The sequence below is a fragment of the Cydia pomonella genome, chromosome 1, assembly GCF_033807575.1.
Source record: "Cydia pomonella isolate Wapato2018A chromosome 1, ilCydPomo1, whole genome shotgun sequence".
Lineage (NCBI taxonomy): Eukaryota > Metazoa > Arthropoda > Insecta > Lepidoptera > Tortricidae > Cydia > Cydia pomonella.
Window position 1 is genome coordinate 11,629,566 of NC_084703.1, and position 25,264 is coordinate 11,654,829.

Below are 25,264 nucleotides of genomic sequence, written 5' to 3' on the forward strand. Positions count from 1 at the left end.
TACATTTAGGTACTTATATTGAATGGTACTTTAGCTTCATAAGAACGCCCACGATAATTTTATTAATTAGGTATATTTATTTATTTAATTTTTATTGCACAAAAGAAAAACAATCTTATGGTACAAAAGGTGGACTTAATGCCACGAGGCATTCTCTACCAGTCAACCTGAAGGCTAAGCACAATATATACTACAGCTTCTACAAAAAACTTACACAAGGTGCACAAGTTTGGCTTGTTTCCTGCCATCATATCAAATACATATATGTAACGGAAGTTTTTGGGGTTCATACAATAAGCTGATGCTTAGACATTCAGTGCAAATATATTTCAGACATCAAGCATCATCTGCAGTGGCGGCCCTGCCGACTCTAGGGAGAGACGGACTGGCGTGACGGTCACACCGCTGGCACCGCCCTTCGCCATACAAACGAAACTTAGTCCCCATTTTCCTCTCTGAATATTGACATAATGTAAAACATGTTTTTGTATATTGTATTCCCTTTCCCTTCATTTGACATTTTCGGTTTTTGATTTTATAAGATTTGATTAGGCGTGAAAAACAAATTCCATACAAGTTTTAGGGGTTCCTTACCTCAAAAGAGAAAAACGGAACCCTTATAGGATCACTTTGTTGTGTGACCGTCTGTCAAGACCCTTCAATCTCGGGAACGCATAACGCAGACCCTAGAGAGAAAAAATCAATCTTCTAAGTTAACGTAAAAAAAGAAACGGCCGATTATGCCGCAAAAAACGTATATTTCGACACTCTCAAGGGAATCAAATTCATACGGTACTTCCCGTTGACCTTGAACTATGAAATTTGGCAAGTAATGTCATTTTACACTACAAGTATAGGGAAAAATATTATTTAAGTTAGTAAATAAATAAAAAAAGTTAATTTTGTAAGGAACCCTCGGTGGGCGAGTCCGACACGCACTTGTCCGGTTTTAAAAAGGAGCTTACTCTTATATTAAAAAAAATCGAAATACAAATGAAGGTATACATCAAATTGTGTAAAAATATTTTCCGTAATGTTAATATCTAGAGAGGAAAATGAGGACTACGTTTGTATGGAGAAGCGGTCGTTCGCTTTCCTCTTCACTTTTTCAGCCTATAATCGGCTTTTTTTATACATATTAATTATAAGAAATTTCGTCAACCTACATTATATGAAACAGTATTCAACAGATAAATACAATCGACAATTTACTTATAATTAATTAGGTTGTTACTCAGTCAGTCTGTTTAATTATTATATACATTCCCTATAAATAGTTATTGGTTTTACAAGGGGTGAAAGTTGTTGTTTAACCATTCGTGCCAATATTGATATTCGAGCAAGCGAAAGAATCCAAAATTGAACCACGAGAGTAGCGAGTGGTTCGAAAATGGAATCTTGAGCATTGCGAGGGTTTCAAGGCACGAGGGTTAATCAAATTTTGCTCCCGAGTGAAACACAATTTTTTTTCACTACACCAGCCCTAAGTAAATATTAGCTGTAAGATATCAAATATTTATCATTCAAAATCAACATGGAAACACGAGGAAACCAATCAAAATTTACATTACATTACTTTGCCTCACACATGGATAAAATGCAACTTTCTCATCAGTTTTTGAACAATCAAGAGGGCCTTTAGCAGCTGGTGTGGTGAAAAACAATGAAATACCTATGCAAAGGAACGTTGTGATTGTATAAGTACATATACACAATAATTTAATCATGTACAAAAATACAAAACCTCAATTTTTAATTTAGATACCTACTTATATCATATATTGCGAATGCGCAGCCTTGATCCTGCTCATATCTCCTGAATCACTTGTATATAAAACTACAACAGACCACTTTCACAAGTTTAAACCCCTTTTTTTTAATTAGAATTTTTTTAACCTCAAATTTAATGGTAACTTTTTTCCTCCAAAATTAAATCTGAGTAGCTATGACCTGAATTATAGTATCGTTTACATATTATTGTATCGCAATAATAGATATCATAGGAACCCTAGCCTTTCGGAACAAAAAGATGATTAGTTGTTACTTAGCTAAAGACTACAGTGACGAATTTAACAAACATTGGCGAAAACTGCACCGGTCCGAGAACGGCCATATTTAGTGCATAAGTTTTGTAAATGTTTTATTTCATTGTTTTAGGTTATAAGCATTATTATTGTTTTATTTTTATTCTTTACTGTATTTTATGTTTTATTTACACCTTATATTATGTGCATTGTAATTTTTTTTTTGGGTTTCTTGCCTGCCTAATAAAGAATTTATTATTATTTATTATTATTATTAGGTTATTTTTTTAGCTATAAAATACAGAGTATGGAATGTATTGGAATTAGGAAGTATTTTTAGTAGTCCTCGGCAAGCTCGGCCGAATTTTATCTTCCCATACAAACGAAGTTTCGTTCTCATTTTAAAACTACATGTTGGATCGTAATGAAACTTTAGACATATGTCTGTGACATGAGGTATACTTATAGCTCCAACTTATACAACTAACGAAGGCTTTTAAATTAACCGTATTTTAACTATGGGATCTGAAACTATAGACATAGAAGGTATACCTTATCGTATTGTAAGTACCAAGTTTCAGAGCAATCTAGCTAGTTGTTAATGAGAGTGTAACTACGTTTGTATAGAGAACTGAGCTTATGAGTGAATTATCGCCTTCCGAAAAAAGAGAAGTCCTAATAATTGTGAAAGTAAGTAACGCAAAATGTCGATAATCGTTATCGGCATCAATTAGTTAAGGCTTATCATACTGACTCACATCTAATAGTTCATTTGCCTGTGGTAGTCCTGTTATCAAACTCAAACATTGCGAATTGAAAGTCTATAGGTATGCTCCGATTACGGTTAAGACTGCTGCAACCCTCCATCTGTGCTTCCAAGAATACTTATTCCTATCGAAAACAAACTCTTTGACCGAATGCTATACGTGACAACTCAACAGAGGATCTTTCTTGTAACTCAAAGAGGATATCTGTCGTAGATCTACTGTTTGATGCGTTCGGTGATTCAAGTGATTCAGTCCTAAAGCTTGCTTTTAACAGGTAGCAGCGGACGCAGCTTAATAACATCCACGTCGACTTCTACCAGTCATTGCTTGTCGAGATCAATCACGTCGGGTATCGCTTCGGTCGCGTTCAGTACTTTCGCATCAGATTGTCTTCTAAATGTCATTCCACTCGGCTGATTCTCGAACTTCCCATTGGGTTCAACCGTGAATTCTCTATTGTCGATATCCATGGTTTCGCCCAGTAAGTCGCCAAATGCTAATTTGTTGCCCGGCTTACCGATTTCTTCATTTAAATGAAATTTATTCGAGGGTGGTTCTTCTGTGGCGTTGGCTTGGTTACATATACGCCATTCGTCCACCATTAGCAAGTGTTTACTCAAGTCCCAACCTGAAAATGGTGTGTGCTCTGTTAAATGGTAACGTCTTATTATTGTTATGATTCAAATAATCGAAGCCAAAGCCAAATGCATCATAAAGCGACATAACAAAATTATAATATATCTTTAGCATGATAGTACATAACAGTATATATAATTATACCTAGAACTTTATTTATAGATAAATATTACGTTTCTATTACGATTTACTGTATGTAACTTTGCTCTGATGCCAGACAAGTCATCAGTCACTATAGAACCCACCTAGCGCTCCTCGCTATGGCTAGTAGGGTTGATACCAAAGAAGTTTTAATATTACTTAGACGTAGTGGCAAGACTAAGAAGTTAATTTTGTGTAATAAATAACAGTTTCTACTAGTAGAGATTTTGCCGAATGTAAGTAAGTAAATATTCTTTATTGCACCAACAATTATACATTTACAATGTATCTACGTGCATAGGTTCCAATAGCCCGTACACCGCCTTTAGATCGCACTCGCACGTCAGCACGGTGGTCAGCTTGGCGCAGCAGCGAAAAATGCTGCTTTGATACATTAATATAGGTCTATTATTATTGATTACCTGTCTGCCTCATACCAGCCCTCATCCGATGCCACTCCTTGTTGACGATCTTGTCGACGTAGCGCGCCAGCTCCGCCGACGGCCCGTACGAGAAGCGGCCAGCGGCGGCGCCGGGCGCGGCCACGCGGCTCCACTCGGCCGCTTGCACCGCTTGACACACCAGGGCGAAAGGCCGGGGATAGCCTGTGCTTTGATATATTGGCTAAAAAACAAATTATTTATTGCGACGTGAACTCAGTAAAAGTAAATGGGCAATCCCTTATTAAAACAAAAATGTCAGTTTAGTATTAATTTAAATATCCCGAAGACCACTTTTTTACACAGTCGGTGTAAACACCGCAAAACATAGCTTTCTCATTGTATGTTACTTTTAATATGTATTTATGTACAATAAAGAGTTTATTGCTACTACTAATAATTCCTAGTCCACTGGACTAGAAATAATTTTAGAGAAGTCCTTAGACTTGTTAAACACTTCTTAACAGTTTGCAAAATATAGCATACTAAACTTCGCAAAAGTAAACGCTCACCAAATGGTGGTCGTTGATAGCGCACGTCACGATAGACAGCAGCACGGCGTGGAAGTATGCACACAAGACGTCGTCCGGCGCGGCCATATCCTTCACCACCACTAACAGTTGGCGGCTCGCCACGTCCGGGAGCAGCATGTACTCGCGACGCTCGTAGATCTCGCTCAGAACCTTCAAACACGCTGCCTTGGGATTACGCTGTAGAAAGGACTTTACTGAACCTCCTAATTTTATCTGAAATCCGGCTATCTTCAAGTCTGTAAAATTTTTGTTAGTTTTATATTATGAGCTTTCTACTATGGAATTTTACGAAAATGTCTTTTAAGAATGACTTACAGTTATATGGAGTACTGAAGTAAAAAGTAACTAAAACGAGCTGTTTCTAAACTAGTGTCCAAAAAAGAAAATAACATGCACAACTATTATTTACCTAATAGATTTGGTCCTAATTGATAAAATATGATTGGTTCATTCTGATTTATTTCGCATGGAGTAGCCAAAACTTCTTTCTTCAAATATGTTTCGATTACTTGTAGGAATCTTGGTTCATTCAATGTTTTTAAACAAACAGCTCGTACAGCAAAATAGTTGAACGTAATATGAAGTATAATCATCAATATAAATATTATAATAGAATTTCTGAAATAAGACAGAATAGTAATAACATAATTGATGGCCAACATAGGATTACATTATTATTAGTTGCAAATTTGTATATACATATATATGAAGCTAAAGCTGCAAGAATTAGTTTACCTATAGTATATAGACGACCATAGTTTTAGAGTAGTAGTATAATAAGCAATGTTAAGCAAGTTTACAGCGCCTATAAATAAGCTAAGTAGCTACTTTAGATATGAAAAACAATAACATCGTTATTAAAAAAGTATCAACGACAATACCCAAATAACGTAATAATTAGCAGTGCTGTGAGTGAAGCAATGAGATTAACCGCAGTTTCTTGAGCAGAATCCTTCGCCGATACGTCAGCCATATTGCCTCTTATTGCGTGGTGTTGGGTCATCGCTACTCGAGTAGCACCACCTTAAATACATGTATACAAAAATTACCTCAAAAATGAACTTTTGGTTCAGACTAACATAGCAGCTAAATTTAATTAAGTATAGCCATGTAGAGCCGAAACCAGCTACCAGCATCAACCGTTACAAGTAAATGACAATCCAAAAGTATTTTTGCAAAGGCGTAAGGCCATGAATGTTCTGTGTGCCTACTAATGGCCAGTTATTATGATTATAAGTCTTGTTGCATGCTTTCAGTTTGCCTCATTCGTGAGCAGTGTATAATGAACAGACCAGTCAGTGGTATAATGTAAATGTATTTATCCAAAATTCTTAATGTAAATGTATCTATCCAATGTCCTTTATTCAAAATTGTTTAGCAAAATTTAATCATTTCTATTTCTCTTTTCATTTTGATTAGATAAGTAAGAACGATTCAACCTTCATTATTTTATATCGTTTACCGCTTTGAATCTGCTAATACTACAACCACTAATATGTTCTAATCCTTGGTCTACTATATTTGACTGCAATGCATGTAGTTAGGTGAACTTTGACATTCCTTACGCCTCGGCCATAAAATGCAAGTTTGGATGGTGATGCCGACTGCCATATATTTGTTTTAACCAACGTATGGTGATTAGCGTCAGTGTCGAGTCGAGCGTGGATGTTTGGAACATGCGTTCCATGGCATTCGGGTTAGTTATTAATAAAATTAAGATCATACCTGCAACACCCACAATAGCCTTCATGACGGTACTGACACATAATGCAAATGTAGTGTAGTTCCGGAACATCGGTAAAGCTATTTCGATGCACATTGCTGCATCATTAAGAGTGTCAGCATAAAGTCTCCATTTTTTACTGTATGCATCTAGGAAAGTTCTGCATAAAAAGATAAAAGTAGTGATTAAATTATGCAAAACTTATGAAACATTCTAAGCCAATAATTCTAATGCAATAAAGCATTCTTCCCATATTAGCAAATCAAATCTCAATAGCGGAGGTTTTCCTCGCCTGCGCGCCCCGCCTCGGCCGAGGCACGTCTACACTGGCCGTTTTGTGCGTGAGGAAATTTCTGCTAAATGCTCACTTAGTGTGGACCCGGCTAATGCCAGAAGAAAATGACTGTACTCAATAATTGAAACAGTGGTAAAATTATAATGGGGCATTGCAGGAAAATCAGACTCAATTTATTCCCAATAAATACTTGCAATTTATTTAAGCAACAAAAAAGGAGTTTTAAATTAGCTATAAAAGTTTTCCAAGTGGTAATATTAGTGCCGAAATTTGACAGCATCCATTGTTTGTGTTGTGTGGAGGCGCACATGTTCTCACTTAAGTTTTTCTTCAGGTCACTAAGCAGAAGTGAAGCGCGCATTACTTGATAATGTGGAAAATTTGGTTTGTGGTGTCACAGTCATGTTGGGGAATATTTTAGCTCAATTTGGACATAGAAGACTTACAAACAACATAATAGATTTAGGTACCATCTCACATGCATTTGGAATATACTAAATTGAAAGTGCTTCTCTGGATACCCTAAAAGTAGTCTAAATATGGCACCCAGACCCACCATATTAAAAATAACTCGGTACCAAATAACACTTTTTAATTACCCGTGACTAAAAGCGAATAATATTCTCCCAATGTGTCCACAACCATCCTTCAGGACCCAAGTAATAGTAGCTGCAAGAGGGGTGGCATTAGTATCTCCCACCCCCACTCCTCGAAGTACCTCCTGAGTTGCAAGAATTCCTGCAAAGTAAAACTCATTTTCATTATTTGTTCTATACCTTGTGCATTCAATTATGATCAATATCAGAGTTCAATTATATATGGACCAGCTGCCATGTAAAATATTTGTAGATGTTTCTTCAAACACTTTTGATATTAAGCCTATTCAAAAGCGACTTGGGGGAACTGTCATACTACATTGACACATGAAGTAGAAAATACCCAATCCCTTCACCCTTCATTGTTTTAGTATTGTTGAAATTTTAACTTTATGTCAGATTATTAAACTTCAAATAGACATTCCCTCTGCAGAAGTTTACCAGAGGATGGGATAATTTAGATATTTTTGGAAAGTCCCCACTCTATAGGCCCATATAATAAGCACTACTACTTATATAACTTGGGACAGCGAATAAATTAGAAAACGAAAATGAAGAAACCAGTATGTCACCTGAAATTGTACTGCAGAAAGCTTGCGCTGTGTCCCACACTTGGTATGGTAAGTAATCTTTGCTAACACTGTCTGGATAGCCCTGAGGTAGAAATATTTGGGTAAACCAGCTAGTTATATCACTGAACCGCCTCTCTTCTAATATAACAATGTTGTGCTGCTCTGAAAGTATAACAATAGTTCATAAATACCTATCATTTCGTTACCTAAATTAAACTTACAAAACCATACATTTGAGACATCTTTTCTGAATTTGTTTGTTTACAAATGTTTTAGTAACAAATATTACAAACCAGGTGGCTTGATGTAAAGCCTCTCTTTTGATGAGGAAACATACTTCTCCCTTAATAAAATTTCTCCTTCATTTCCAAAGTTAGACATTGTTGATTATATTTTATCTACAATGTTTAAGAATTATGTATCAAAACAGACAATTTTCGCTTCTGAAATAGTTTTCTCTACCCTACCCGGTATTATTAATCAATGAAAAAGCTGTGGTTCACATCTCAACACAACACGTCAAGCAAAGCAAATCAACCAAATCAACGATCAACTCAAAGAGCATATAATCACTTGGATCAACTCAACGCCATCAATATAACGTCATAAACATCAGCTGTCAGTGTCAAACATGGGCACGTTCTCAGACTAAGACATTTCCACGTGAGCGGAGTTTTTTAAGAAATTCAGAGTCTAGAAAAACTTGTATGGTCATTTAGTAAAAGTAAAAACGCAAAGGTGGGGAAATACCGCGGTCGTGGTGCCGAATACAGTTTTGTTCCGTTCGGCGTCGAGACCCTGGGTCCGTGGGGTCCTGGCGCTCTGAGTCTCTTTAAAGACCTTTCAAAGAGACTCAGGGACGCAACTGGGGACCGGAGAGCTGGCAGTTACCTCGCTCAACGCATCAGTCTGGCAGTTCAGCGGGGTAACGCAGCTCAGGGTGTGAATAAATTTCATGTTATGAATAAGTAATAAACAATATATAATTATAAATTATAAAATGAATGCAAAGGTATATTGAGGTACCTATATAGACCTTTGCATTCATTTTATAATTTATAATAACTAGGGTTGCAAATAGAAAAAAAAAAACAAAATGTTTTTCAAATTTATGAAAAAAACATGAAAAAAAACCTGGCACCATTGTTTTTTATTCTAAATAAGGTTTTTTTTCAGATGAATAAATAATACGATGATAACGGTTTTTCGTGATTAATTTATATAAGCAACTTAAAACTAAATACATTAAAGTAAGTATATGTTATGTAACTAAAACTAATCTATTCTCAGCAAATGTAAAAAAAATCTTTGAACTTATTCACTACATTCACTAGAACTAACAGCAGCACTATCAACACTAATTCGATCAGTATCAGAATAAGTATAACTTACAAAAGAAACTAGGCTCTGTTGCAATAGCAATAACGTACATTTTAATTCGATAAACATTCAGTATACAAATATTTATTGGGTAATCCCGACGTGGAGAGGAAAGGCGGTGGTGTTTCCAACAGTAAATGGCTATAACTACCACTACAGATTTCATTAATGTTAGTTTTATAAAACCAGAAATTATTATTTTTAATTTAATTAGTTTAATAGTTAACATAAAGTCTAAAACAACCGTGTAAAAGTATTAACTGCCTTGCAAATTTTGATATATCGTACTTTTGAAAAAAAAAACATATTCTAGAAAAAAGACTTCTTTTTCACGGATGATTTCAGGTTTTTTTTCAAGACAGAACAAAAACCGTTTTTTTGCAACCCTACCTCTAACCAAAGAACATATAATCAATGAATCACTAACTACACCCCATTTAATTTAAACATATTTATGTAAAATGTTGCCAAGACGTAACCATGAGGCTCGCACTGTCAAAAAGTTATCAGAGGGCCTAACGCGAAACACGTTCGTCTTGTTACCTCTCTGTTACACCTAAGTATGAATTTACAAGTGCGACAGAGAGGCAACATGTCGAACGTGGTTCGCGGTAAGCCCTCTGGGGTCTACCGCGAAAACCAAGATTGGCAAATTGCGGGGATCTTTCTGTTTTACTCTCACTAACATGTATTTAGAGTGACAGAGAAAAATGCCCGCAATTGACGAATTTCGGTTTCCGCGGTAGGCCCCCAGGCTTGATATATATATATATATAGTGATTATAATTATGCTCTTTGATAGACCCAATTTCGGGCCCGAGAAATATATTTTTTTCCGTTTCACCGATTATCAGCACATCATTTACAATATTAGAAATTGATCATATGATCATCATAAACGATTCCGAAAGTGACATCCATTCAGATTCAGAACGAATACCTAACTTAAAAAAAAAGTAAGTGACAATAGAAGACCGGGTGAGGAACTGAGGAGTGTCAGGAAAAAGTTTAACAAACAAATTGGTGGAGCCATAACACGAAAAGTTGATTGAAATAGGTATATTAAGAAGTCAAGTAATTTCTTTCAAGGGAATTATATTTTTCGTATGATTTTATTACAATGTATATAATTTTATTATAGACAATTATGAATTATACATTAATTACCTTTTAGAACATTTTAATTATCGAGTAGGTATGTTGTCAAACAAGATGTCTTCATTAAGCAAAACAATGTATACTTATCAGAAATTGGACATTTTAACTGTTGTTCGTTAAGAAGTATTTTTTAAGGATTGGGTTAATAATTCATCAATGATTGGCCATCAATACTTAAATATTGCATGATGGCTATTACCAATGATACAGTAAACTTTTGCGATGAAAATAAAAACCTCGACGTAAGTGTTGTGGGAGAGATCAATGGTCTGGAAATATTCGAAGATACTTCGGACAGTGAAGATGGCCCAAAACACATGGCGTCAAATGCGGTCACTGCCGTCGCTAAGCCCAACGTGCCGCCTGTCTTCGGCTCCGTTACCGTAAGCAACTCCGACAACGTTCAGTTTGGAAATAACACGTATTTCCAAGGTCCCGTTGTCATAAAGCAAATTATTCATCATAAATCTGGCATTGAAAATATCTCGTACGATAAAACCGACGATGATAATGTTCCACCACCAAATAAAAACAGGAAAGATCCTGATATTGATAATGGTAAGACTTTATATTATTTTGTTTATAATTTGCATAGTTTTCAATGTTTTTACTGAACTTAAAAAATTTGGATTCAAACTGGGTTCGATCAATGAGTTTCTTGGAAGTTATGTAGAAACTATCATTAGAGTTAAGGCGAAGGGTAGGGCAAGCTCTTTCCATACAAATTTTGTGCGCGTTTTTCTTCGTTTGAGTTTGCGCTGCAGTTATTATTTTTGGTAAATATGCTTATTTTTCTGTTAGCTAGGTCTTGATGTATTATTTTTTTTAATTATTTTGTTTTGTATTTTTATTGTTTTTTAATAAAGAAAAATTATACATCAAGTTCTGCGTATAACCAATATATGCAAGCAAAAAAAATAAAACTTGCACAAGGTTTGTATGGAGAATGCCTTGCCCTACCCTGCACCTTAAATAGGTCACTTATTGTTGATGGAAAATATTGTGAGGAAACTGGACTAATACCAATAAGACCTGTTTCCCCTTTGAATTAGTAGTAGTAAGATATGCAAAAACTGGCACCTGTGCCAATCCCTAGGATTATGTTGTTAAAGTGAACTCCAAGACTTTAGGTTAGGTATGGCTTAAAAAGCACTTGTGCTTGCTCAGTGTATTCAATGCTCAGTAAAGTCTCTGTCTTGTAAACAAAATATATGTAATATAAACTATTTAGAGGTGAATACAATAATTTTCTTTAAATATTTCATACATACAATAGTTCGTAAAAATCAAGAACATTATTTATTTGCATTGCAGATTCTGATAAATTTGTTCTCAAGACATGGCACAAACTTACAATAGCTGTAACTGCCTTAGTTGTACTAATCAGTTGTGCCATTGTGTTTGGCATACCTAAAGGGTCAGATGGACCTTTTGATGAGCACTCAAGTAAGTTTTTCTATGAATAATTATCATACACATTTTATAAAAACACTTTCTCATTATTTCTAACATAAATTATAAAATACTCTGACCATGCTGACTTGGTAACAATGCATCCATATGTTTCCCACAGAAGTGCCATATTGTATGTAGAATTTAGCAGGAAACCTTGGCATGGTCAGACTATTATGTATTTAAAACATACAGTGTCAAGAACTTTTCTCAAACTTGTAGTGAAATGAAATTTGCAATAATCTCAACCAAAGAGAATTAAGAAGACCAAGAGTGCTCACTCCATACAACGGCTATGACGGCATAAGATTATGAAAATAATAGTATTTTTGGTAACAAAACCGTTGTATGCAGTGAGCACTCTTGGTCTTCTTAATTCTCTTTGTCTCAACCTAATTTGCGGTTTGAGATTGTCAATTGTAAGAAGATGACTGCCATCACTGTACCCAAGGTGTTAAACACTAAACTGTATAATGGCTAATAGAAAAACTAAAGTAGCCAAAAGTAGTAGTAGATTCGTAATTTGTTTTAAGTGGTGTAAACCTAGATCTGTTGCGATATTTGTTGATGAGCAATGGTGGTGGCGCATCATGCAGGTGCGCAGACTTAGGTAGTCCGCTAGTGTAGGGGCAAGTCGAGTAGATCGCCACAAAACAAATTAACTACACTTTTTTTATTTCATTGCAAGTTTGAGAAAAGCAGTATACAAATCTCGGCGAGCAACGGGGTTGCCAGCCGCGTGTCCTAGTTATGTACTATTACAACAACATAAGAAATAATCTATCAAGGAGGGTATTGGATGGAAGGATGTAAATATATGTTTAACATTTGTTTAACGCATGCTGGCCTTGTTGCCTTGTTCAATAAAATGTGCTTACTTTGCTCCCCACTGGGTGATAGTGCTGCAACGTTTTTATATAAGTAAACTATTATCACAAACTCATTTAAGTGTTACAAAATGATAGTAGTGATGCTCTACTTTAAATCAGCATATATAACTTTTACTTATATTTAAATTAAATTTTAATGTTGGAGCAAAGTACGCACATTTCATGGTTTTTGTAAGTAATGGGATATCTACCAAAAACAATCAAGTAACCGTCCGGATGAAATTCAGGGCTTATTAAGACTTGGTTATATATAGAAACTCATTAGATTTTGACAGCCCTCTAGCCTAGTCGGCAGTGACCCTGCCTACGAAGCAAGAGGTCCGGGGAGGTCACAAATATTTGTTCCCGAGTTATGGGTGTTTTCTGTGTATATAAGTATTTATGTATAACTTTAAATTATGTCGTCTAGTACCCACAACACAAGTCTTATTGAGCTTACTGTGGCACTAGGTCGATCTGTGAAAAATTGTCTTATAATATTTATTTATTCAGTAATTCAGATTTTTTTCATTAATTCATAACCAAAATAAGGCTAGACGTCTTTCCCGCATAGATGCCGTATGAACGTTTTTGAAATTTGTCATACAAATTTTGCTGTCACTACGATATTCGACCAAATCGCGTGTACGGGAAAAAATTACGAGTGAACCTAGCCTAATATAGCTTTATAAAATCAAAAAGAACATTACAGTCACCACAATGATTAAAGTTACCTTCTGACAAATGTAGTTAATTTAGACGAGTGGTTTATGGGAGTTTGTGTAATAGTTAATTAATTATTTGCTAGGTACATACATATATTTGGCTTCTCAAAGCCTGTCAATTATTATCGTTAAAGTTTCATTGATGTTTATTTACAAAGTATCTTTTTTTCTGAATTGTAACTGAAAATAACAAATAAACAAAATACAATACAATATTTAAAGTTGTAAAAGAAACGAAATATATAACTTTCTCTGTTTTTTTTAAAATGCCTAATAGATAAAGCTCAGAATATAATATTTTTCCATTTTGAAATGTATGTATACTTATTTACTGCTTGAATGTGACACAATTTAACTCTATATGCTAAAAATTTTTGTGTTAACACTTGGAGTCCGGGCTGAAAGAGAAAAGTTGTGGAATATAAGGAAACCGATACATTCTATGTCTCGTCTCTTTCCGTTCAGACTTTATGTTTTCCAACATCCTTACTCACTCAAGGTATATGTTTATTTAGCTTGTTGGTGAAACTTACATTTATTTCAGGCAAACTGGTGTCGGGCTCATGTCATGAATACTCATCAGAACTTAGACTGGTTGCGATTGTTATGACATCACTCATTTCGGCGTGGGTAACCTACTGTCTACTAACCATGAAATTGCGGTTTTCGTTTAGCTTCCTAAAGTGGCATGCAGTGAATGGGACTGCTAAAAAGAAACCAAAAGATATAGGTAATTTGATTATGGTTTAACAAAATTCAAGCTAAGGGTGGGTTGCTACAATTGGGTGAATCAATTAGTTTTCGTCACTTGGTGGTCAATTAAATGGTTACATTCTCCCTCGTCACAGTTTAAACACTGGTTTTAAAATGTTTGTGGTACTTATAAGCCCTTTTCATTATGGATCATCTATCCAGCGTGTTAATATAATGTGGTACAGTCGAGTTCATAAATATGTATACATTTCTTTACCTTAATCCATTGCAATAAGGTGAAAAAACGCGGTGTATATACGAATCCAAGTCCACTAAAAAGTTATCATGGCCTCCACTTCAGATTGATGGCAGTGACGTCGCTCGCTATTTCGGAAGTATCTTACTTGTTCTGGATGGGAGGTATGAACCATACCTACTGTTTTACCTTAGGGTTAGCCAAAGGGCAAGAAATAGTTGATCCACGCAATTAGCCCTAAGTTAGCCCTGTGAGTAAAGTTTACTCAAAGGGCTAACTGTCTATTCAGTAATATGTAATGGCAACCTTTAGAGTCATTATTAGTGCTAGCTGTTGTAGTGTACAGTGGCAGGGCGTCATATTAACCATCATACTTTTCTTATTATGAGATAGATATACGACATACAACATGCTCACGAGGAACCCGAAATTTCAACAGTGTATTCCTGATCATTTTTAAAGACTAAAATGTCCTATAAACTGTTCTGTAATTCACCTAGTTTCAGAGCAAAACGCCTTTTTGATGGCGATGTAACGATGTTGCCACTATCGGGCCTACTCTTAGGGCCTATTTCACAATGTCCAAGTAAAGTACTGAATGAGCTACTTGCCAGTCATCTAACGAATAAAGTCATCGTTGGCGTTTCACAATCTTCAAATATAAAGCTTATTTGAACTGGTAGATAAAGTGCCAAGTTTTGAAAAAAGTTTTATCTGGCAGTTAATTTATTTGTTAATTACCTATCCAATACTTTACTTGGACATTGTAAACAGGCCCTTAATCTAAATATCCTTATTGACAGATACCAAAAAGTGACAAGCAAAAACTAAGTTTTTAAATAAACGTACCAATTAGTACTTAATAAAGTCATAGTTATAATATCTTAACAGTTTTTACTTATCATACCACTTTTTTCCGTGAAATTCACCTAATCTCATATTCCTACACCTAATATTGTTTCCTTCTTTTGGCCTCATAAATACGTAGTTCAAATCTATCGGGTTCCTCGTGACCATATTGTAAAGAATGAAGTACCAAGTTGAAGTTGATTCAAAATTCCTAAGCCGATGGAAATTGAGTTCTATGGACGCCTCACCAAGTCTATCCATGTTGTGATTCGTAGTTACACTAATAAGTACATTATAGTTCGCTCCCTTTGTTCTCCGTCTGCCTAAAACGGATTGTGCCTATGTCGCGTTATGCCTAAACTTCAATCCTTAAAGGCATAAAGACTATCTAGCTTGCTGGCCATTTCGCTGTTTGTCTATATAGTGGACCGCCTGTTTTGAGCTCGTGCCTGATTCTCTAAGTGAACTCACGTTTTGCCTAAACTTCAATTTTCATGGGCGATAGGTCATTTCGTTGTTCTTCTATACAGTGCACTGCCTGTTTCGAGCACATACCTAAGTCAGTCATAATACCGCTATTGTCCTAATGCGTGTTAGTCGTAATGCGATGTAGCTTAACAGCCATTTAGTCTTAATATCCTTTAGTTCAAAAGCTGTAATGGCATGTTGATAATTAGGAACTTGACGTTTTATTTCATGTGCGATTTAGACTTGAGAGCTACATAGGCACAATCCGATTTAGGTAGACGGAGAACAAAGGGTTCGCTCGATATGCAATCTAATCAAAAATACTACAATTTGCTTTGTTATTGAGTTACGTCGCAGCGTCACTTGCATTTGTCATATTTAGGGCCTGTTTCACAATATCCAGGTAAAGGTCTAAATAAGCTACTTGCCATTTATCTGACGAATAAAGTCATCGTTGGCGTTTTACAATCTTCAAATAAGCTTTTTGCAGGAAGTTTTATCTGGCAGTTAATTTATTTGATAATTAGCTATCCAATATTTTAATTGGACATTGTGAAACAGGCCCTTACTGAAAAAAAAAATGCAAATAAGAGAAACGCACACTATGTAGAACAATAAAATGAAACTGTTGCAAATATGTACTTTTGAACGCGAACTGTTGAGATATATCTCTATTAGAATGTGCTCATCTATAATCTTTGCATGTCTGCACGCAGACTGAATACACTGGAACTTTGTTTTTTTTTTTTTGTACCAATATGATCTGCATGTATATACGTGTATTCTGCGCAAATAAATTCTTTGAATCTTTTGAATCTATTGGGAAAAGTATTAGGGGGGCACATACTTTTGGTGCGTGATTCCATACTCTACTATTGATGTTGACCCCTACATACATGAGACTATAAATGGAAATATATCACATTTATTTGTAACCTTGGCATTTAAACCCAATAAAAAATAAAGTACCTACATTAATTGAATATGCATGTATAAAAGAGATTAGTACTCGGACAGCGAGATAGGTATGAATCATATGGTTACTCCATTCGTTTTGATAACAATTGGCCTCTATTGTAAATAGGTATGTTACTTTGCTTTTCAGTTGTGTGTGTTATTAGTACGTAACCTTGCCAGGCTTGTACCTACAAAACACGTTACAAAACGCATGCATGGGTTCCTCCTATAAAAATGGTGTAGGGTGTATAAATACTATATATCTATTTACTATTAAGGTTTATGCAAGTTTGTTTAAAATTCTGACACCTACTTAAAGATATCACAAACTCAGTAGGTAAACTTTGACTCAGATTTTGGTTCAATTTATTTTAAATAACGGTAAAATACCATCTGTCCACCACGATAATGTGGAACTAGGACAGATTGGAATGATTCCTTCCCGTATGTATGTGGCGATGACGGGTGGGATTTAGAGTCCTATCGATCGAATAAGACCATTCCCATGATTTTAGGATAACGGGTAGTGTATTTTCATGCTTTTGAATTGAATGTGGCAGGGTGGTGGCAGGGCATGCTATTTATGCCAGTAATTGCGTGAGAAAAATCGTTTAAATAGAGAACTTATTAATCGAAAATTCGATAAACAATTGCTTGAGTTTTCAAATGTGATTCCTGGATTTATTGGTAGCACGGTAGCATTGCTGTTTTGCAATATTAAAACTTAATGTTCCAGCAGGCGCGCCAGCAGGAGATCTGCTGATAGCGCCTAATCATTTGAGGATCGTGTCGCGCATGGAGTGGTTGGCGCAGCCGGCAACTGGGAACCTGGATATGCTGCGGTTGCCGGCTCCGTGGGTCATTATTAGTCACACGGCTACAAACTTTTGTTACAACCAGGTATTTATTACTCATAATCGGGCATTGCCTATTCTTTGTAGAGGAAGTTGGGTCTGCTGGATCAGCCAAAATTAATTGGAAATTATTGTCGAGGTTTGGGAGTAGCTACTTGCTAAATTTGCTTTACCGCCATTCCTTTTGTTAAAAAATTGAAGTGTGTTTTTCTGCCGTAAATACGCCTAACCTATTAGAGAGAGAGAGAGAGAGAGAGAGAGAGAGAGAGAGCTAAATAGTCGCGGTATCAATATTATAATCAGACCCCGTTATCAGTGGTGAAAATTCATTGAAATAGAATCATAGGGTTGTCACACAATATTCATTTAATTCGTGTACATTTGACACACGGGTATAAATGTCGCTTAAAACAATTTAAGATGAAACGCATTATTTTTGGTTTATTATTGCACTGTCACCGAATCTGTATCTATGTCACGAAATGTAGAAATACACATATGTAATATACAGGAAATAGGTAAAAAATGAGTTTCAAGATGATTCACAGTTTTACATATTATATTTCACTCATAGTTACATCTGTAGGATAAAAAAATTAAATTTTGTCACAAAAAAAACTATCAATAACTATTGGAGAAAAAATATTGTCTATTGCACAGTTTTACTAAAATTACAAACCATTTTTTCCGCGTCGCATTCGGTTTATTTCCAGTTTTGCCATTAGCTCCATTTTAAACTGAGAGAATTCAGCACGATTATCCAGGAAGTTCATATTTTTAACGAACATAAAATTAAGTAAGTATATGACATCAGACATATTTTGACAAATAAATGTCAATTTAGTACCTAAGTATTATTATAGAGTTCAACAACCAAATGAAACTTTTTTTAAGGCAATTGGCCTCACATTATATATACCTACTAGCGGCCGCCCCGGCTACGCACGGGTATTCAACATTTATTTTTTAAATATATTATAGCCTATGTTCACCGGGGATAGTGTAGCTTTCCAACGGTGAAAGAATTTTTCAAATCGGTCCGGTAGTTTCGGAGCCTATTCAATGTAAACAAACAAACAAATCTTTCCTCTTTATAATATTAATTGATGAATGAAATAAGTAGGTATATTGTTTTCATCAAATATTTATATTAGGTACATATATCAAAATACAGGTGTAAATATTAATGTAGTGCCAGCCCTAGTATTTTTAATGTTTCTTCACCACTGATAACGGGGTCTGATTATAATAATAAGTACTGATCATCTGTTGGCTCTTTAATGGACCTATGACTTCATTTCGTATGGCCATATCAACGGAATTCGACAACTGATGCAATTTGTACGCAACTTTGAAGTCGCGAACTTTTTATATTTTAACCGGCAAAGTCGACTTTGCCGTCCATAGATTTGAAATTTGAGAAATTCTTTATACATACACGTACCGTACGTGTCGACTTCGCTTTAAATATGTTAACTATAGCTGTTTACTGTAATAATTTGCTGTTTATTAAACGCGTTAACCAAGAATCTATAAATAAGTATTATTCTTATTATTAGGACCGACAAAGTATGATTATTATTACATTACAGGATCGCTGCGTGGTCTGTAGAGTCGTTGCTTTTAGACAAATAAAAATTGTAAAACCCGGGATAACTAAAAAAATACCCCGACCAAGTGCGAGTCGGACTCGCACAGGAAGGGTTCCGTACCATTATCTATAAAAAACGGTCACCCATCCAAGTACTGACCCCGCCCAACGTTGCTTAACTTCGGTGATTGGATGAGAACCTCGAGATTGGAAAGAAATATTTATTTTATTCTGTTTTTAGTATTTGTTGTTATAGCGGCAACAGAAATACATAATCTGTAGAAATTCCAACTGGCTAACTATCACGGTTCATGAGATACAGCCTGGTGACAGACGGACGGACGGACAGCGGAGTCTCAGTAATAGGGTCGCGTTTGACACTTTGGGTACGGAACCCTAAACATGGATGTATATCTTAATATGGACGCATAGGACGATTTCACGTCTATATACTCGTACAAGGGCCAGCAAAAAAAAATACTTTGTTTTAATTTGGTTATTTAAGTAGTTAAAAGTTCAGTAACATAATTATTCAGATGTAGATATTTCTATTACTATAGTTTTTGTACAGGTGAATGAGGTAATATTTGTTGATGTTTCAGAGTAGCTGCGTGTACAACGTGCGGCTGGTGCAGGAGTACCACATCGGGTCGCGCGGGTGGTACGACATCGGCTATAACTTCCTCGTCGGCGGCGACGGCTCCGCCTACTACGGCCGCGGCTGGGACTACCAGGGCGCCCACACGCTCGGCTACAACAAGTATAGTATCGGCATCGCCTTCATAGGCACCTTCTCCCAGGAGGCCCCGCCGCAGAAACAGCTCGATGCCTGCAAGAAACTTATCGACCTTGGTGTCGCTTCTGGTAAAATCGCCAAAGACTACAAACTGTTCGCCCACACTCAACTGACGGGGTGGGAGAGCCCTGGAAAGAAGCTCGTCGAAATACTGCACGAGTGGCCACATTTCGTTAAAGACATGAGCCAAATAGAGACTCTCTTGCCAAAATATTGAATAGGATGTGATTCTTTGTCTGTGCCAGTATAAGTTTTATAGAATTGTAAAAGTGTTTAAGTGATAATTATAAGGGAAATCTCCGAAGACAAGTGTTTGTTACCTAGTCATAATATATATATATCACTAGTAAATATGACCTTTAGAATTTGAATTCCGTTTAAGACTTGTATCATCATCTTCATCAAGCTATCTCCTATTACTAGTATACTCGCAGGATCAGACTACATATTACCGCCTCTCAAAACATAACTGTGATGAATTTGGTACGATGTACCGAAAATAAAGAGTAATCAAATGAAATTAATTTAGTTCCAGACCTTCAGCTGTATTATATTGTATCAAGGAGTAAGTTTGTTCTATCATTTGATCATTTGTTCTACTACGTGTACAGTTATATAATGGTCGTTACTCAAGTTTTATCTAAATGCTTATTCTATTCAATGGGTTTAAGAACATTATATTCATACCCGTCGCGGACACAGCCATAAAACTGTTTATTTATGATTGAGAAGCAGGAAAAATCTTTGTATTAGTTGGATTATGAACAATATACTTCGTGCCATGAAATATACATATGTATTAAGACGAAGCATTGGTAAAAATATTGTAATGTATAAGAATTTGAATATGGAGTGCATTACATATCTTATAACTTCCAATGAGCAATTTATATATATATATGAATATATGTTTTTTTTTTCGGGGTTCTCGGAAAAGGCTCCAACGATTTCGATGAAATTTGCTATATGGATGGGGCTTTCGCTGGCGAAAATTTATCTAGCTAGGTTTTAGCTCTGGTAAAATGCGCATTTTTGAGTTTTTATGTTTTCCGAGCCAAACTTGGTCTCCCAGGCACTTACTATGATGGACAGAAATTACACATATAAGTAGTATGTATGAAGATAAGAATTCTAAATTTAAATGAGCGCTAATCATTTAATATCTAGACATAACGTTGTTTTTCTAGATTCGAGAGCTCTCTTACAGTTTCGATGCTGTAGTATGTACATCGTTGTTACAACGACTCTCAACTCCTACATAAAAGTTAACAGCATTGAGTTTATGATTCGGAACTAATCTCGTATTTGATTTTAATAAGTTTAGTTTAGTTGCATTTTCATTTAGATGATCCTTAAATAATATAATATTAGTCTTCAAGGAAAAAAACTGACAGTTTATTCATAAACGCAGTACAAGACACAATTATCTAATAATTGTTTGCCCCAATCTGTCATTTTGACTAAGTATTTGTAAATAAAAAAGGGATAAAACACAAATTAACTAATTGAGGCTTGTAAAGTTTTATGAATAAATGGGTTAGGTATTATATGAAATAATTTAGTAAAACGTAAATTTATGAGACTAACTACGACAAATATTTTTAGTTAGTATATTATATTACTTATGTAAACATTAGGTGGTATATATGCAGTTCATATACTATATTTTGTAAAAAAAATACTGTCTTATAAAAACGCCTCATGTGATAAGATTATTAGATACGGCATATTTACAGAATGTCCAAATTATTAATTGTGTTAGGGTTACGATTTTTACAACATCTATTGTTATTGTAAGTAAGGTAAACCACTCCAGTCGGTCGGTTATATCCCGGTCGATTTAAGTCTAGCAATTAGAGATTGTCCTTGTCGACAACCAACAATTAGGAAAGGCTTATTATTCTGCAAATGTCGGCAGTAGGAAACAATTTAAACCAAGTATATGTAAAAAATAGGATTTATAGGAAAGCTAGTAATATATAATACGTTTAAAATTATAAGATCTGTCGGTATGGCATTTGCACCTGGGGTTAAACATCTAGTTCCACTAGCGACAGTGTAATGCATAAACTACCGATACTTTAGCGTAGTGGAATCCGAAATTGTTTAATGGCAATTTGACGACCGGTTTGGCCTAGTGGGTAGTGACCCTGCCTACGAAGCTGATGGTCCCGGGTTCAAATCCTGGTAAGGGCATTTATTCGTGTGATGAGCATGGATATTTGTTCCTGAGTCATGGGTGTTTTCTATGTATTTAAGTATTTATAAATATTTATATATTATATATATCGTTGTCTAAGTACCCTCAATACAAGCCTTATTGAGCTTACTGTGGGACTTAGTCAATTTGTGTAATAATGTCCTATAATATTTATTTATTATTTTTATTTTTATTTAATTAAATTGTCGCTGGATTGTTAAACATGTTGATGTTAAAATACGCAAATAAACACGTGAAAATTTAAGACTGAAAATGTGAATGTCAATTGAGTGTAATGGAATCGATATACACCGTGTTTTTTCTTGAATTCCGTTAACTTCGGGGGACGAGTAAGTACGTTTAAGAAAACTAGATGGTTTATGGTTTAAGATGTTTATTTCTCAAAAGATTACAAATAATCACTTACTGAGAAATACATATTTCAACTTAACATAAATGGCAATTGTAACTTTAAAAATAATGTTTTATTATTATTATTATTTATTATAAAAAAGTAATTAAATGTTGCATATATAGCGCTGTTGTAACACGGGCATTATATTTAACTCAATCAAACCATTGTGACATATGTCATTTCGAACATCGATCGTCCGACATAGTCCTTACGTTTAGTAGCAAATCGTACTAAACACTAATTAATATGTAAACAGGCCCTAAGGCAAGTGCACGCTCGTCGGGCCTTATAAGATATAACAAATTATTATCTCCGAAATGGAGTTAATTAGAATACCGGTGTAATGCACCCATGAAATTAACGAAAAAAAAAACACGGTGTATAGGTATTTTTATTATTTTTACTCTTATTATCTCCTTGTTGGTATACATTTATCAATTCCTCGCATTTATACTTAATATATGTACACCGAGTTGTGAAATTGCCTGGACACATGAATGGAATATACTCATAAAGTGGCCATTCATTTTTTCAGCGGTGTATACCTTGTATTTCTTGCTTACTACCTGTACATGAAAACTCTGTTGTGTTATGCATTTTTAACTTAGATTTTTGACCAATATTATAAGTAACCATTTTTATGACCTAGGATAACATTCCTAAAGCGTTTTTATTCTCGAAGTTGGTGTAGTGTTTTCTATAAGTATCCTACATCGGTTATGGAGTGCTGTATTGTTTTACTAGTACTGCTTAATACGTTCGACTTTTTATCAATGGTGACAAAATCATCATCATCATCATACTAATGCACCTATACAGGTTGGCTCATTTAGATCGGTCAGTATGGGAAGTCTGAAACTATAAGACATACGAAGATCTGTTCTTAGGAACCATCTCATCGGTTACGGTTTACGTTTACATGGTCGACCGATATTAGGGACGGGACGTTTTAAGATAGGCCTATAAGTGCCAAATATGTGATACAACACTTTGTGCTCAAGACTTTTGGCTATCCGTAGGATGAAAAAAGTAGATTTTTTATTGTTACCATTTTTAAAAATCATGGATTTGAATACAAGTATTGAAGTAAATACTGAGTTTTCTTAATATTACCTTGTTTTTTGAGGCCCATACTCGAAGTGAGTCAAAGAGTCATACAACAAAATTTGGACTGTCTGTTTTCGACTGTCAAAACTAGCTACCAGCTATCAAAGACTTCCACTATCAATTTCCTGATTCTTTCAACAGCTCAGCCTATTCAAAGTTGGTTAAAATCGACTTCCAAGTTTTTTCCATTGAAGTGAGTTGATAAAAATAATATTGACAACACCTATTCTGATAAGGGCTATATCTTCCTTGCTGTGAGGGATCAAAGCGGACTTTTGGTTCCTGCCACGGGGGATCAAACATAATAATTTTCTCATAGGTGTAGTGTGTAAAGCAGTATCACATCAGCAAATTGATTTCCACTCCACACTTTAATATACGCCCTCGCCGTAAATATATGTCATTTTGATACCTTGTGACACACTACTATTCCTTCCTATTTATGTGTAATAATGTCCTATAATATTTATTTATTATTATTATTCTGGATAAGATTTTTCATTTAAGTTATGAAACCGCCCTCTAGCGGTCTACCTTTGAAATTTGTTAGCCTTCTAGCTAGGTATAACTATCCTAACACCGTACTACTAAAAACAGCGCTCAGCTAAATTATTTGTCGCCAGGCAATTTCCAAACAATAACACTAGATGGTGCCACGGGTATGATAAAATTGTAATAAGTAATAAAATAAATTTATTGTACCTACAGTCAGCATCAATAGTAGCGGATGAAACAACGCGCCAAATGTATCTGATTTTGCGGATTACTTTTCCAAATATAGATACATCTTTAAAATTCACGTTCAAAAGTATATACTTACTTTAGTGTTCATTGTTCTATATACATATAGAACCATCACTTTTTGCAGAATGATTTTTAGATACTTTTGAAGCGTTGTTTGATCAGCTACTTTTGATGCAGGCTGTATCTCTTCATACTTAAGTGTAGTAGACTATCGCTGAAAGTTTCAATACTTACATAGGAATTATTCAGTTGTTGATTTACGAATGTAAGGCGGATCGTTTTGAGAGTATCTATGTAAGGGAGAGTGTTCACTGTAGCCTATGGGCGTAGCAAATCCGGGTGTTACATCATGTGTGTTACAGATTGGGCCTTAACACACATATTCACTTACCGGTCTGGCCTAGTGGGTTAGTAACCCTGCCTATGAAGCCGATGGTCCCGGGTTCAAATCCTGGTATGGTCATTTATTTGTGTGATGAGCCATGGGTGTTTATTATGTATTTAAGTATTTATAAATATTTATATATCGTTGTCTAAGTACCCACAACACAAGCCTTATTGAGCTTACTGTGGGACTTAGTCAATTTGTCTAATGTCCTATAATATTTATTTTTATTCACTTGCAAATTGAACGATCATATGGTCTTAAGTAGTGGGTACCTGTACTACCCGTTTCTAACCTACTATATCTATAGTTGCTTACACCCTTGGGAAAACAGGATTAGGCAGCTCATTCCACAGTTAGTGTGGTGATACGTCCCTAATATTTTATTTATTGGATAAAGGTAAGCATTTGACCACCATCTCACCTGATGGTAAGTGCCGATGCGGTCTAGGATGAAGCATAACCTTAGAGAGATTTACTCTCGTTTTGATAAGATCTAAGTTATTGTGGACTGAGAATAGACTTTCAGGATGTTAGTTCCATTTCTTCGTCGTTTGCATAACAAAGCTGGAAGCAAAGCGGTAAGTGCGAATTAGTGGCAGAGTAGCAACTTAACGTATAATACTCCTTTGTTACTA

General features: G+C 35.3%; 2 protein-coding genes across 4 annotated transcripts; one reads left to right on the forward strand and one right to left on the reverse strand.

Annotated features, from left to right (window-relative positions):
* Window positions 1-2,323: 2,323 nt before the first annotated feature.
* Window positions 2,324-8,552, reverse strand: LOC133534775 (RUS family member 1). The gene is made up of 9 exons (XM_061874050.1): window positions 8,021-8,552; window positions 7,728-7,889; window positions 7,159-7,297; window positions 6,267-6,424; window positions 5,423-5,564; window positions 4,951-5,159; window positions 4,521-4,777; window positions 3,991-4,192; window positions 2,324-3,419 (listed from the first exon to the last, which is right to left on the reverse strand). Exons 1-9 carry the CDS (start codon window positions 8,106-8,108, stop codon window positions 3,112-3,114), a joined length of 1,665 nt encoding a protein of 554 aa, XP_061730034.1. The 5' UTR covers window positions 8,109-8,552; the 3' UTR covers window positions 2,324-3,111.
* Window positions 8,553-9,992: 1,440 nt separating this feature from the next.
* On the forward strand, window positions 9,993-20,104 carry LOC133534793 (peptidoglycan-recognition protein LE-like). 3 transcript variants are annotated; one of them, XM_061874072.1, is made up of 5 exons: window positions 9,993-10,823; window positions 11,580-11,711; window positions 13,856-14,041; window positions 17,271-17,434; window positions 19,582-20,104. In XM_061874072.1, the coding sequence occupies exons 1-5, from the start codon at window positions 10,451-10,453 to the stop codon at window positions 19,990-19,992; spliced, it is 1,266 nt and encodes a 421-aa protein (XP_061730056.1). In that variant the 5' UTR covers window positions 9,993-10,450; the 3' UTR covers window positions 19,993-20,104. The 3 variants fall into 3 exon arrangements, with proteins under 3 accessions (XP_061730056.1, XP_061730065.1, XP_061730074.1); XM_061874081.1 differs by lacking the exon at window positions 13,856-14,041; XM_061874090.1 differs by lacking the exon at window positions 13,856-14,041 and having other exon boundaries at window positions 17,274-17,434.
* Window positions 20,105-25,264: the final 5,160 nt, after the last annotated feature.